We start from the raw sequence: 15,270 nt of genomic DNA, 5'->3' as shown, positions 1-15,270 counted from the left end.
AACATGGCAAATTTTTACATATTTATATCGTTATGCCTGGCGCCTCTCTCTCTGTATTTCACCTTCAGTCTCTCTCGCTCTCTCCTGTCTTCTTCTCTCTCTCTTTAAGCCATCACACCTTCGATTGCTGGGCAAAGCCAGCCACACTTTCCCAGCTAGCCATCTACCCCAGAACGTCTGCACTCGTCTTCGCTGTACTAAACTCAATGCCATCCCTTTTTCTTTTTGCTCTTCTTCCCGCTTCTTCCCTCCTTTTCTCTCCGACGACAATCATTCGTCTGTTTCTCTTGAAGTGGATATAACGTTGCCTTCGAATGAGTTTCCCAGAATCCAATTCATAACAATATAAACTAAAATGATTGCTTGAGTTTTTGTTTTGTTTTACATTTGATTCAAAGTCGGCTTCTACGAGAAAAAGAAAAACATTTTTGCAGTGCGCACAGCGACATCATTTACCCCACAATCTAACAAGGCTGAAAAGATTCCGGTGTGATCAGTTCGATCGAAACTAAAATTGCATTTGTACAATACAAAAGCATTTACTAGATTATAACAGAACAGAACGAATCTGTTCAGGCATGAGTCTTCTTGTCGTTTCTGCCGTTTTCTGTCATCTACAGAAAACAAGGCGAATATGACGTGCACAATACGACATACTGACTGTAGTAACCAACCAGCTAGTCATTTTCACTTCCATACAATCGCCAATTTAACGGGCCGAACGACAGCCATCAAAAGATTTCATATTCATAGAAATATGCTACTCATATGCCACCTGGTGGCAACCGAAGAGTAACTTCTAGGTCTTATGGCGGGATTGGTATACATGTTCCAGTCACGATCCGTGAGTGCAACCGTTTCCGTTTCTATTGTAGCATTTTTTGCGTGTCAAAATTTGTTTAGCATAATTGAGATTCTTAATAATAAGTAACACAGCAAGTGACGAATAAAGTTCATTTTTTATTATTGTCAATCTAGTTCACCGTGTTTGCGAAATTTAGCATTAAAGCTAAACTGACGCCATAATGAGCTGCAGCTTTTTTCGATCATCTATGAGACAGTATAAAAGACTTGATGAAGCAAATTTCGTATGGTAAGTATGATAGGTAAGTATACGCTTAGTCGGGTTGGTGCAGTGGTTCGAGTGATATCAGCTTGCAGCTATCACTTGTGACTCCAAATCACGAACCAAGCACACGGTCATTCCTCCAATAATGTGACCGTACTTAGTGCTCGTTGCATTCGAATCCGTTCGAATCAACGTCCTGACTTTTTCTTTCAGGCACGGGCATGGCCTAGGTGATAGTTCCCGAGGTGATTGAGGTTGGGTTTAATAGTCGTTTGATTTTGATCACAACATTTAGCGTGCACCAAAAATTGGCGACATAGTCTTCAAAGATTCCACGCTGAAAAGGAATAAAGAGTCTGACGATGACTTGCTGTAAAAGCCAATCATGAATTTGAAGAAATGGATACCAAATGATTGCAAAGGTCGCCACTGTGGCAGCGCCAATCTGGACCAAATTCTTTAGTTGGGAGGGAAGTGAGGAACCTTTAGGTTGACAGGAAGCCAGCAAATAGAAGCCAGCAAATAGAAGTATTGCATGATACAACTCCATCTGCTTAAAGTTTAAGGCAGCTGAAAAGGCAATTGCTGCTAACACATTCTTTCCCTGAGAAACAAAAATGATTGCCCACAAGGTCAACCCCAACGAAACACAATTGTACTGAAAATGACCATAATCTATAAGGGTGAGTCCAGAGTGTGAGGACAAAGCAAAGAAAACCCATTTGTACTTATTACTCATCTTCAAGCTTCTAATGTAAAAATAAAGTGCACTGACAAAGAAAATACAATCAGACACAAGGACGGACATCCTCATGAAATATTGGTGGTCAAAGTTTTCAAATCCCTGAGACACATGGAGTTTTACATAGTCTTGGTTGATTTTCTTAGCCACCGATCCAGTTAGGTAGCTTTGATATGCTGTGAGAGGAGGGTAATCCAGTCCCCAGTACAATAAATCATTGTCTGTTGTATTTCTATACCTGATGAGATGGATATCCTATGAATAATATCAGCCAACCTATCTCGACATCAAACCTACCAATCCTGTATGGGTAAGTTAACCGTAATTTCCATCCAATGTCTTTGAGCTTCATAATCTCCAAATTTTGGAGGTTGATTTTTGCCAGAATATGGGAAAACTGAGACACCCAGTTTAATGATGATTGTAGTCAAAGCAATCACTTCTAACTTGTAAGGGACCTCCATAGTGAATCCTTACTACGCTATGACTACTATGACGAAAATCACTAAAAATAAATAACAAAACGAAAAAACCAAACAAAAAAACAAAAATAGCTGAGTTAATTTAGTGTCTTCAAGTCGCAGCCTGCAATTATGGGTAAAGTATACATTTCAACTTGTCTCATCCTTTTTTGTGTGTTAATATGACAATGCAATTGTTGAGTTAAAGGATTTGTATGTTGTATATAGAGGTGGATTGATTGTTGAAAGTTTTGATGACTGCAATTATGTAACTGATTTATTAAAACCAATGGTTTGATTGCAGCAGCTTTTATGGTATTATGCTGCTACTGGCTGTCGTGTCACTGATGGCTGGGTGGACCATGGGTGTGCCGATGGATTCGTCTTCTTCCGAGTACGGTAGTTATTCATACCAGACGACTACTGCTGCGCCGTACTACACCACTGCTGCGCCGTACAACACCACGACGTATGCTGCCCCCAGTTATTACACTACAAAGGCGCCCGAGTACTACCCCACAACATATGCGGCCCCCACTTACTACACCGAGGCTCCCAAGTATTACAGCACCAAGGCTCCTGAATACTACACCACCACGTATGCAGCTCCGACTTACTATACGGAGGAACCAAAATACTACTCCGCACCGAGCTATTACACAGAAGCGCCAGTATATTACACGACAACGTATGCCACTCCAAGCTACTACACCGAGGCTCCCACCTACTATACCACAAAGGCCCCTGAGTATTACACCACAACTTACGCTTCACCAGTTTACTACACCGAGGCCCCAAAATATTACTCTGCTCCAAGCTACACTGACAACCGTGTCGTACTACACAACTACAGAGGCGCCCAACTATTACGTAGCACCAACTTACTACACTGAAGCCGCCCCATCTTACTACTCCGAGCCGACCTACTACACTGAAGCCCCGAAGAACTACGCTGCCCCAAGTTACTACACCACGACTGCTCCTTCGTACTACGTCGAACCTAGCTACTACACCACAACTTATGCTGCTCAATCTTACTATACTGAGGCTGCTGAATACTACACAACTAAAGCCCCGGAGTATTATACGACGAAAGCTGAATACTACACCACCACTTACGCCGCTCCAGCTTATTACACTGAGGCTCCGCAATACTACACAAAAAAGGCATCCGAATACACAACGTATGGTGCCCCAAGCTACTACACCGAGGCCCCCAAGTACTACACCACCACTTACGCTGCTCCAGTTTACTACACTGAGGCTCCCAAATATTCGGCTCCACAATACACTACAACATATGCTGCCCCAAGCTATTATACAGAAGCCCCGAAGTACTACACTACAACATATGCCGCTCCGGTTTACTACACCGAAGCTCCTCAACAACCTATGCTACTCCCGGCTACTACACCGAGGCTCCAGCTTACTACACAACTACCTATGCAACCCCATCCTACTACACTGATGCTCCCAAGTACTATTAATCGTGAAAATTGCGCTGTCCATCAAGCTCGATGATGGAATATTCCGATTTGATTTTATCATTTACAGTCCTCGTTCCAAAATAAGTATTTCCATTTATGCATTCACTAGTCGTTTTCCATACGAATGTTTCCAAATGAATTGTTGAATACAGATACAATGCCGTTAACAAATCCCCTCGTTCTTTTTATTTTGTATCAAATAAAGCTAATGAAAGCGATTTGTTTCCCTACAACATTGTAATTGCTGAACGCATTTATACACTAGAACATTAGTGAGATTTACATCATTGGTATTCATCAGTCTGGTATAATTTATATAGCTATTTAGTTGCGTAGCATAGAACATTGCTTCAATTGATTGCATTTGCCAATTAACATTGAATTGGGCAAGGTTGAAATCCACTTATCTTTACCGTTTTTAATTGCGTAGCAGGATGTAGCGTAAAATTTTTTAGTTTGCATTTCCATCACTAATGTTAATTTCCTAATTTCAATCTGAAATTCCCTTAAAAGGAAATGCTCAAATATTCGGACTAGATGTTAGAAGTTTTGGTTAGCCAGTTTGGATTTTAGTTATTGAAAAAGAAAAAAAAGAAAAAAAAGGGTTGCGCTAAGCACTTGATTGACTTGTTATCGAGTAACCTCCAGACCTGCCCGGACGGAGATCATATTGCTGTACTATATGATCCACATCGTGACATCAGCTGAGGGCTCTTACCTCTCTATTCAGTCTTGCATTGCAATGGGGGGCCAATCCCATTCCAACGCTTGACCTTTCGAGTTGTAATTGGGAGTCAAGTAAGTCTGTATTCATTTGTTGGAAGACAAACCTCTTTTTTTTGTTTCCGACGCCTGTTAAGCATCTTGGTCATGACACAATAAAGTATCGTTTTCCAGCGGAGGAGAATATAAGAAGAATCATGATTGTAGCACACAGTTCCAGCGTTTTCCTTCTCTTGTCCTTACACATAAAAAAAAAAAAAAAAAGGGAAAATAATCTGAATAACAAAGGATGTGTTTGGATTCTCTTGTGTGTGTGTGTGTGTGTGTGATGCTAATCACACAAGTTTCCCTTCTATGGAGGTTTCTGCGTAATTTATATTTTCGACATACACCCACACTCGCTGCATCATATAGTGCAATCGAAAAGGATCAGACACGGCGATGATGTGATCGTTAACGTAAACCAACCTAGCGCAGTTGAAACCATGACGATGTGATTAATAAATTCTGAGAAAAAAAGCTACCCAAAATAATTCGGGCGGGAAATAACAGAACACACCCTGGCGGGGTACTTTTGGTGTAACAAGTAATTGCTATCTATATGTTGAAATAAAGATTGCTTGCTTTTGGGTAGATCTAGTGAAGCTTTAGTTTAGAAAATATCTTGTCGTTTTCAAAAAGTTATCACAGCCTCAAATTTCAAATAAAGCTAAGAAATTTATCTACGCAGACTCAAGTCATAGCTACAACTGGATAAGGAATTAAAAGAGGCAATATTACCTTTCTGATTATGATGCAAACTGATGTATTCCAGAATAGGCCAATGTCAGCAGCTCAATTCATTTTCCTCCTGAATTTTTTTCCACATCGGTTGACCTGTCAAGAAAATTAGGCATCAACATCATCAAATCCATTCGTGCGGCACTGGTTAACTGTGTTTGTTATAAAGCTTTGTATACCTAAAAGGCATTGATGTAATCAGATTAGAAAGATTAGGCTATATCCAGAATCGACAACACACACGATTAACTTACTAGGATACCTTGCGTGGAAAGTGTTCACAAAGAGTTGAGCCTCTTCTTCCCCGACTTCCAACTGTTCGGCTAAACTTTTACATCCCATGCCGTAAACAATCCCGTAGCAGATTTGTTTCGCTTTTTGCCTTTCATCGTCTCTGACTTCTTCTTGCTTTTTCTTTTTCCAAACCGATACAATGCCGCGGAAAACATCGCCATCGGGTTGGCTAGAACAGAACAAAGACCTGCGTCTTCGCTCAAATGCGCCAATATTCGAAGTTCCAACTGAGAATAATCCGCCGAAAGCAAGATAGTTCCTATATTTGAAGTACAAACTTTTTAAAAATTAACATGCCATCAATGCCCACTTAAGCAGACAGCAGACAGCCATCAAAAGATTTCATAGAAATATGCTACTCATATGCCACCTGGTGGCAACCGAAGAGTAACTTCTAGGTCTTATGGCGGGATTGCTATACTTGTTCCAGTCACGATCCGTGAGTGCAACCGTTTCCGTTTCTATTGTAGCATTTTTTGCGTGTCAAAATTTGTTTAGCATAATTGAGATTCTTAATAATAAGTAACACAGCAAGTGACGAATAAAGTTCATTTTTTAATTATTGTCAATCTAGTTCAGCGTGTTTGCGAAATTTAGCATTAAAGCCAAACTGACGCCATAATGAGCTGTAGCTCTTTTGGATCAACTATGAGACAGTATAAAAGACTTGATGAAGCCTTAAGTATGATAGGTAAGTATTGAAACTCGAGTAGGAAGAAAGTCGGTTTTGGGAGTTGCCACCCCCCGCTAAACAAGTAAATTTGACGTGAGTCCCGGTTGCAGTCCCGATAGTTTCGAAATTATCTACCCACGGGGTAGTAACGTAGAAACGATTAGGACTGTGCGAAGGTTCACGTAAATGGTCAGGTGGGGCATTCTTCTGCTAAGAATTGGGGAAGTAAATCGAAGTTGCCCAGTTTACTTGAGTTTTCACACTCATTTTCTTTGTGTACTTTGCGTCCATCAGCATGTACCATAATTCCATTCAATGAGGAACTAACTTCCGCCTCGGTCTACGGACCAAAAAGGAGCACGGGCATGGCCTAGGTGGCAGTTCCCTACGGCGCTCAACCGTGAACTTTTTGAGATCTAAAAAAAAAAACAAAAACAAAAAAAAATCTTTTTGCATTATAGTTCCATCTTGAAGTAATATCATAAGCGTTTTGTTATATTTTGCATTTAGCGTTCGAATACTTTTCTAATCAAAAACTAAACTTTCGGTTCGTTTTGATTAATGATTTGTCACAACTCAAGAAAAGGGGGAAAAACAAAGCACAGTAGGATGTAATCTCATATCAAATGATCATGTAATGCAAATTCGGTGTGCCTGCTCGTCGACTCCCTTGTTTATCGACGCCTGCCAGCGAAAAAAGTGTGAATGGGAGTGTCCTCATGAAGTTTGTGACCACCCCTGTTATGAGTTTTGTAAACGAGCTCCGTGTGACAAACCGTGCAAGAAAATGTTTCGTTGCGGACATACTTGTAATGGTCTTTGCGGTGAAAGTTGCCCGCCCAAATGCCCATCTTGTGCCTACGTTAAAATACCTAACTACAACCCCAAAGCATGGTACAAACCCCATGGTACAAACCCCCCTAAATGGACTTCGAATTCTTGCCTCATCGGTCCCGTGCTACTCACGTGCCACCTAGTGCCAACCGAAGAGAACCTTCCCGGTCTTACGGCGGGACTGATACACGTTCCATTCACGATCCGTGATTAACAATAGACCATACGATTTTTCTATTGTAGCGTTTTTCATATGTAAGTATCTATCTAGCATAAACAAGATTCTATTCAATAGATAATAAAAAAGAAGTAACGAATAAAGTTCATTTGTTATTATTGTCAATTCAGTTTATTCTGTTTGCGAAATTTAACATGAAACGTAAACTTGTGCCATAAAGAGCCGTAGCGTTTTGCCAGTCTCTTTGGTACAGTATAAAAGACTTGATAAAACGTTTTTCGTTTGGTAACGGTGTTGGTTCGCTATAGCGCCGTTACTATGCGTGATACCGTATGCGTTACTAATGAGTGTTTATCTAATGCTAATTGCAGGTCGACGATGGATGAAAGAGTGACGCAAGTTTGAATAACGATTGGAATAATGACCACACTGGCTGGTTACATGGAAAGCAAAGGCTATAAACTCCAAATGGAGGAAATTAGGTGTCCACATGAATTATAAACGGTGGATTAATAGGACGCCCAAGCCCATTCTTTTTCACGTTCTCTGCAGTTAACCATCACAAATATGTTTTAATTCTGTTTTATATAAATCAGGCAGAAATGTAAATAAATTCTTGTCGTGACCCTCGGACTGCTCAAAGTTGTGGTGATGATGCGGCTTTAAGAAGTCGGAATGAGCTGCAGCGAGTTCATCTAAGTTAATGTCCGTTAGGGTAGACTATTAGATTTAGCTGTTTATTTTGTAAACGCATGGGGGGAATAAGCAGCAATAATTGGGAAGGCGCAATCAAGTAAACTAATCTTAAGGGCCGTTTTCAAAATAAGCCCATAACCCCCAAAACAAAAATTTCAAGATTGAAAAATAGCAAAGAAAAACAATCTTTGTTTTTGGGGGTAACATAGCCTTAACCTCATTCGACCTACCCATCAGCCAGTATTCAATCAACATGGCAAATTTTTACATATTTATATCGTTATGCCTGGCGCCTCTCTCTCTGTATTTCACCTTCAGTCTCTCTCGCTCTCTCCTGTCTTCTTCTCTCTCTCTCTTTAAGCCATCACACCTTCGATTGCTGGGCAAAGCCAGCCACACTTTCCCAGCTAGCCATCTACCCCAGAACGTCTGCACTCGTCTTCGCTGTACTAAACTCAATGCCATCCCTTTTTCTTTTTGCTCTTCTTCCCGCTTCTTCCCTCCTTTTCTCTCCGACGACAATCATTCGTCTGTTTCTCTTGAAGTGGATATAACGTTGCCTTCGAATGAGTTTCCCAGAATCCAATTCATAACAATATAAACTAAAATGATTGCTTGAGTTTTTGTTTTGTTTTACATTTGATTCAAAGTCGGCTTCTACGAGAAAAAGAAAAACATTTTTGCAGTGCGCACAGCGACATCATTTACCCCACAATCTAACAAGGCTGAAAAGATTCCGGTGTGATCAGTTCGATCGAAACTAAAATTGCATTTGTACAATACAAAAGCATTTACTAGATTATAACAGAACAGAACGAATCTGTTCAGGCATGAGTCTTCTTGTCGTTTCTGCCGTTTTCTGTCATCTACAGAAAACAAGGCGAATATGACGTGCACAATACGACATACTGACTGTAGTAACCAACCAGCTAGTCATTTTCACTTCCATACAATCGCCAATTTAACGGGCCGAACGACAGCCATCAAAAGATTTCATATTCATAGAAATATGCTACTCATATGCCACCTGGTGGCAACCGAAGAGTAACTTCTAGGTCTTATGGCGGGATTGGTATACATGTTCCAGTCACGATCCGTGAGTGCAACCGTTTCCGTTTCTATTGTAGCATTTTTTGCGTGTCAAAATTTGTTTAGCATAATTGAGATTCTTAATAATAAGTAACACAGCAAGTGACGAATAAAGTTCATTTTTTATTATTGTCAATCTAGTTCACCGTGTTTGCGAAATTTAGCATTAAAGCTAAACTGACGCCATAATGAGCTGCAGCTTTTTTCGATCATCTATGAGACAGTATAAAAGACTTGATGAAGCAAATTTCGTATGGTAAGTATGATAGGTAAGTATACGCTTAGTCGGGTTGGTGCAGTGGTTCGAGTGATATCAGCTTGCAGCTATCACTTGTGACTCCAAATCACGAACCAAGCACACGGTCATTCCTCCAATAATGTGACCGTACTTAGTGCTCGTTGCATTCGAATCCGTTCGAATCAACGTCCTGACTTTTTCTTTCAGGCACGGGCATGGCCTAGGTGATAGTTCCCGAGGTGATTGAGGTTGGGTTTAATAGTCGTTTGATTTTGATCACAACATTTAGCGTGCACCAAAAATTGGCGACATAGTCTTCAAAGATTCCACGCTGAAAAGGAATAAAGAGTCTGACGATGACTTGCTGTAAAAGCCAATCATGAATTTGAAGAAATGGATACCAAATGATTGCAAAGGTCGCCACTGTGGCAGCGCCAATCTGGACCAAATTCTTTAGTTGGGAGGGAAGTGAGGAACCTTTAGGTTGACAGGAAGCCAGCAAATAGAAGCCAGCAAATAGAAGTATTGCATGATACAACTCCATCTGCTTAAAGTTTAAGGCAGCTGAAAAGGCAATTGCTGCTAACACATTCTTTCCCTGAGAAACAAAAATGATTGCCCACAAGGTCAACCCCAACGAAACACAATTGTACTGAAAATGACCATAATCTATAAGGGTGAGTCCAGAGTGTGAGGACAAAGCAAAGAAAACCCATTTGTACTTATTACTCATCTTCAAGCTTCTAATGTAAAAATAAAGTGCACTGACAAAGAAAATACAATCAGACACAAGGACGGACATCCTCATGAAATATTGGTGGTCAAAGTTTTCAAATCCCTGAGACACATGGAGTTTTACATAGTCTTGGTTGATTTTCTTAGCCACCGATCCAGTTAGGTAGCTTTGATATGCTGTGAGAGGAGGGTAATCCAGTCCCCAGTACAATAAATCATTGTCTGTTGTATTTCTATACCTGATGAGATGGATATCCTATGAATAATATCAGCCAACCTATCTCGACATCAAACCTACCAATCCTGTATGGGTAAGTTAACCGTAATTTCCATCCAATGTCTTTGAGCTTCATAATCTCCAAATTTTGGAGGTTGATTTTTGCCAGAATATGGGAAAACTGAGACACCCAGTTTAATGATGATTGTAGTCAAAGCAATCACTTCTAACTTGTAAGGGACCTCCATAGTGAATCCTTACTACGCTATGACTACTATGACGAAAATCACTAAAAATAAATAACAAAACGAAAAAACCAAACAAAAAAACAAAAATAGCTGAGTTAATTTAGTGTCTTCAAGTCGCAGCCTGCAATTATGGGTAAAGTATACATTTCAACTTGTCTCATCCTTTTTTGTGTGTTAATATGACAATGCAATTGTTGAGTTAAAGGATTTGTATGTTGTATATAGAGGTGGATTGATTGTTGAAAGTTTTGATGACTGCAATTATGTAACTGATTTATTAAAACCAATGGTTTGATTGCAGCAGCTTTTTATGGTATTATGCTGCTACTGGCTGTCGTGTCACTGATGGCTGGGTGGACCATGGGTGTGCCGATGGATTCGTCTTCTTCCGAGTACGGTAGTTATTCATACCAGACGACTACTGCTGCGCCGTACTACACCACTGCTGCGCCGTACAACACCACGACGTATGCTGCCCCCAGTTATTACACTACAAAGGCGCCCGAGTACTACCCCACAACATATGCGGCCCCCACTTACTACACCGAGGCTCCCAAGTATTACAGCACCAAGGCTCCTGAATACTACACCACCACGTATGCAGCTCCGACTTACTATACGGAGGAACCAAAATACTACTCCGCACCGAGCTATTACACAGAAGCGCCAGTATATTACACGACAACGTATGCCACTCCAAGCTACTACACCGAGGCTCCCACCTACTATACCACAAAGGCCCCTGAGTATTACACCACAACTTACGCTTCACCAGTTTACTACACCGAGGCCCCAAAATATTACTCTGCTCCAAGCTACACTGACAACCGTGTCGTACTACACAACTACAGAGGCGCCCAACTATTACGTAGCACCAACTTACTACACTGAAGCCGCCCCATCTTACTACTCCGAGCCGACCTACTACACTGAAGCCCCGAAGAACTACGCTGCCCCAAGTTACTACACCACGACTGCTCCTTCGTACTACGTCGAACCTAGCTACTACACCACAACTTATGCTGCTCAATCTTACTATACTGAGGCTGCTGAATACTACACAACTAAAGCCCCGGAGTATTATACGACGAAAGCTGAATACTACACCACCACTTACGCCGCTCCAGCTTATTACACTGAGGCTCCGCAATACTACACAAAAAAGGCATCCGAATACACAACGTATGGTGCCCCAAGCTACTACACCGAGGCCCCCAAGTACTACACCACCACTTACGCTGCTCCAGTTTACTACACTGAGGCTCCCAAATATTCGGCTCCACAATACACTACAACATATGCTGCCCCAAGCTATTATACAGAAGCCCCGAAGTACTACACTACAACATATGCCGCTCCGGTTTACTACACCGAAGCTCCTCAACAACCTATGCTACTCCCGGCTACTACACCGAGGCTCCAGCTTACTACACAACTACCTATGCAACCCCATCCTACTACACTGATGCTCCCAAGTACTATTAATCGTGAAAATTGCGCTGTCCATCAAGCTCGATGATGGAATATTCCGATTTGATTTTATCATTTACAGTCCTCGTTCCAAAATAAGTATTTCCATTTATGCATTCACTAGTCGTTTTCCATACGAATGTTTCCAAATGAATTGTTGAATACAGATACAATGCCGTTAACAAATCCCCTCGTTCTTTTTATTTTGTATCAAATAAAGCTAATGAAAGCGATTTGTTTCCCTACAACATTGTAATTGCTGAACGCATTTATACACTAGAACATTAGTGAGATTTACATCATTGGTATTCATCAGTCTGGTATAATTTATATAGCTATTTAGTTGCGTAGCATAGAACATTGCTTCAATTGATTGCATTTGCCAATTAACATTGAATTGGGCAAGGTTGAAATCCACTTATCTTTACCGTTTTTAATTGCGTAGCAGGATGTAGCGTAAAATTTTTTAGTTTGCATTTCCATCACTAATGTTAATTTCCTAATTTCAATCTGAAATTCCCTTAAAAGGAAATGCTCAAATATTCGGACTAGATGTTAGAAGTTTTGGTTAGCCAGTTTGGATTTTAGTTATTGAAAAAGAAAAAAAAGAAAAAAAAGGGTTGCGCTAAGCACTTGATTGACTTGTTATCGAGTAACCTCCAGACCTGCCCGGACGGAGATCATATTGCTGTACTATATGATCCACATCGTGACATCAGCTGAGGGCTCTTACCTCTCTATTCAGTCTTGCATTGCAATGGGGGGCCAATCCCATTCCAACGCTTGACCTTTCGAGTTGTAATTGGGAGTCAAGTAAGTCTGTATTCATTTGTTGGAAGACAAACCTCTTTTTTTTGTTTCCGACGCCTGTTAAGCATCTTGGTCATGACACAATAAAGTATCGTTTTCCAGCGGAGGAGAATATAAGAAGAATCATGATTGTAGCACACAGTTCCAGCGTTTTCCTTCTCTTGTCCTTACACATAAAAAAAAAAAAAAAAAGGGAAAATAATCTGAATAACAAAGGATGTGTTTGGATTCTCTTGTGTGTGTGTGTGTGTGTGTGATGCTAATCACACAAGTTTCCCTTCTATGGAGGTTTCTGCGTAATTTATATTTTCGACATACACCCACACTCGCTGCATCATATAGTGCAATCGAAAAGGATCAGACACGGCGATGATGTGATCGTTAACGTAAACCAACCTAGCGCAGTTGAAACCATGACGATGTGATTAATAAATTCTGAGAAAAAAAGCTACCCAAAATAATTCGGGCGGGAAATAACAGAACACACCCTGGCGGGGTACTTTTGGTGTAACAAGTAATTGCTATCTATATGTTGAAATAAAGATTGCTTGCTTTTGGGTAGATCTAGTGAAGCTTTAGTTTAGAAAATATCTTGTCGTTTTCAAAAAGTTATCACAGCCTCAAATTTCAAATAAAGCTAAGAAATTTATCTACGCAGACTCAAGTCATAGCTACAACTGGATAAGGAATTAAAAGAGGCAATATTACCTTTCTGATTATGATGCAAACTGATGTATTCCAGAATAGGCCAATGTCAGCAGCTCAATTCATTTTCCTCCTGAATTTTTTTCCACATCGGTTGACCTGTCAAGAAAATTAGGCATCAACATCATCAAATCCATTCGTGCGGCACTGGTTAACTGTGTTTGTTATAAAGCTTTGTATACCTAAAAGGCATTGATGTAATCAGATTAGAAAGATTAGGCTATATCCAGAATCGACAACACACACGATTAACTTACTAGGATACCTTGCGTGGAAAGTGTTCACAAAGAGTTGAGCCTCTTCTTCCCCGACTTCCAACTGTTCGGCTAAACTTTTACATCCCATGCCGTAAACAATCCCGTAGCAGATTTGTTTCGCTTTTTGCCTTTCATCGTCTCTGACTTCTTCTTGCTTTTTCTTTTTCCAAACCGATACAATGCCGCGGAAAACATCGCCATCGGGTTGGCTAGAACAGAACAAAGACCTGCGTCTTCGCTCAAATGCGCCAATATTCGAAGTTCCAACTGAGAATAATCCGCCGAAAGCAAGATAGTTCCTATATTTGAAGTACAAACTTTTTAAAAATTAACATGCCATCAATGCCCACTTAAGCAGACAGCAGACAGCCATCAAAAGATTTCATAGAAATATGCTACTCATATGCCACCTGGTGGCAACCGAAGAGTAACTTCTAGGTCTTATGGCGGGATTGCTATACTTGTTCCAGTCACGATCCGTGAGTGCAACCGTTTCCGTTTCTATTGTAGCATTTTTTGCGTGTCAAAATTTGTTTAGCATAATTGAGATTCTTAATAATAAGTAACACAGCAAGTGACGAATAAAGTTCATTTTTTATTATTGTCAATCTAGTTCAGCGTGTTTGCGAAATTTAGCATTAAAGCCAAACTGACGCCATAATGAGCTGTAGCTCTTTTGGATCAACTATGAGACAGTATAAAAGACTTGATGAAGCCTTAAGTATGATAGGTAAGTATTGAAACTCGAGTAGGAAGAAAGTCGGTTTTGGGAGTTGCCACCCCCCGCTAAACAAGTAAATTTGACGTGAGTCCCGGTTGCAGTCCCGATAGTTTCGAAATTATCTACCCACGGGGTAGTAACGTAGAAACGATTAGGACTGTGCGAAGGTTCACGTAAATGGTCAGGTGGGGCATTCTTCTGCTAAGAATTGGGGAAGTAAATCGAAGTTGCCCAGTTTACTTGAGTTTTCACACTCATTTTCTTTGTGTACTTTGCGTCCATCAGCATGTACCATAATTCCATTCAATGAGGAACTAACTTCCGCCTCGGTCTACGGACCAAAAAGGAGCACGGGCATGGCCTAGGTGGCAGTTCCCTACGGCGCTCAACCGTGAACTTTTTGAGATCTAAAAAAAAAAACAAAAACAAAAAAAATCTTTTTGCATTATAGTTCCATCTTGAAGTAATATCATAAGCGTTTTGTTATATTTTGCATTTAGCGTTCGAATACTTTTCTAATCAAAAACTAAACTTTCGGTTCGTTTTGATTAATGATTTGTCACAACTCAAGAAAAGGGGGAAAAACAAAGCACAGTAGGATGTAATCTCATATCAAATGATCATGTAATGCAAATTCGGTGTGCCTGCTCGTCGACTCCCTTGTTTATCGACGCCTGCCAGCGAAAAAAGTGTGAATGGGAGTGTCCTCATGAAGTTTGTGACCACCCCTGTTATGAGTTTTGTAAACGAGCTCCGTGTGACAAACCGTGCAAGAAAATGTTTCGTTGCGGACATACTTGTAATGGTCTTTGCGGTGAAAGTTGCCCGCCCAAATGCCCATCT

The 15,270-nt window shown here is 40.6% G+C and overlaps 2 protein-coding genes and 2 pseudogenes across 5 annotated transcripts; 2 read left to right on the top strand and 2 right to left on the bottom strand.

The window, feature by feature from the left end:
* Nucleotides 1-940: 940 nt before the first annotated feature.
* LOC123474270 (dolichyl pyrophosphate Man9GlcNAc2 alpha-1,3-glucosyltransferase-like) lies at nt 941-2,316 on the bottom strand. 2 transcript variants are annotated; one of them, XR_006648878.1, is made up of 3 exons: nt 2,109-2,316; nt 1,117-2,049; nt 941-1,050 (listed from the first exon to the last, which is right to left on the bottom strand). XR_006648878.1 is itself a non-coding variant. In XM_045176216.1 (2 exons), exons 1-2 carry the CDS (start codon nt 2,273-2,275, stop codon nt 1,296-1,298), a joined length of 921 nt encoding a protein of 306 aa, XP_045032151.1. In that variant the 5' UTR covers nt 2,276-2,316; the 3' UTR covers nt 941-1,295. The 2 variants fall into 2 exon arrangements, 1 of the variants encoding a protein (XP_045032151.1); XM_045176216.1 differs by having other exon boundaries at nt 941-2,049.
* Nucleotides 2,317-2,586: 270 nt separating this feature from the next.
* LOC123474281 lies at nt 2,587-4,343 on the top strand (annotated as a pseudogene).
* Nucleotides 4,344-9,129: 4,786 nt separating this feature from the next.
* LOC123474271 (dolichyl pyrophosphate Man9GlcNAc2 alpha-1,3-glucosyltransferase-like) lies at nt 9,130-14,104 on the bottom strand. Of its 3 annotated transcripts, XM_045176218.1 has the most exons (5): nt 13,707-14,104; nt 13,453-13,631; nt 10,298-10,505; nt 9,666-10,238; nt 9,130-9,595 (listed from the first exon to the last, which is right to left on the bottom strand). In XM_045176218.1, the coding sequence occupies exons 3-5, from the start codon at nt 10,462-10,464 to the stop codon at nt 9,550-9,552; spliced, it is 786 nt and encodes a 261-aa protein (XP_045032153.1). In that variant the 5' UTR covers nt 10,465-10,505; nt 13,453-13,631; nt 13,707-14,104; the 3' UTR covers nt 9,130-9,549. The 3 variants fall into 3 exon arrangements, 2 of the variants coding, with proteins under 2 accessions (XP_045032153.1, XP_045032152.1); XR_006648879.1 differs by lacking the exons at nt 13,453-13,631; nt 13,707-14,104 and having other exon boundaries at nt 9,130-9,239; nt 9,306-10,238; XM_045176217.1 differs by lacking the exons at nt 13,453-13,631; nt 13,707-14,104 and having other exon boundaries at nt 9,130-10,238.
* Nucleotides 10,744-12,533, top strand: LOC123474177 (annotated as a pseudogene).
* Nucleotides 14,105-15,270: the final 1,166 nt, after the last annotated feature.

This window comes from Daphnia magna, linkage group LG7, assembly GCF_020631705.1.
Source record: "Daphnia magna isolate NIES linkage group LG7, ASM2063170v1.1, whole genome shotgun sequence".
NCBI classification, from domain to species: Eukaryota; Metazoa; Arthropoda; class Branchiopoda; order Diplostraca; family Daphniidae; genus Daphnia; species Daphnia magna.
Note: the sequence above shows the minus strand (reverse complement) of the source record. Positions and strands in the feature narration are given on the sequence as shown.

Excerpts from the sequence above, each read along its gene's own strand:
- LOC123474271 (XM_045176217.1), bottom strand. The coding sequence starts at position 10,464 with ATGGAGGTCCCTTACAAGTTAGAAGTGATTGCTTTGACTACAATCATC. Across the intron at positions 10,239-10,297 it reads AACTTACCCATACAGGATTG|GTATAGAAATACAACAGACA; the intron begins GTAGGTTTGATG and ends CCATCTCATCAG.
- LOC123474270 (XM_045176216.1), bottom strand. The coding sequence starts at position 2,275 with ATGGAGGTCCCTTACAAGTTAGAAGTGATTGCTTTGACTACAATCATC. Across the intron at positions 2,050-2,108 it reads AACTTACCCATACAGGATTG|GTATAGAAATACAACAGACA; the intron begins GTAGGTTTGATG and ends CCATCTCATCAG.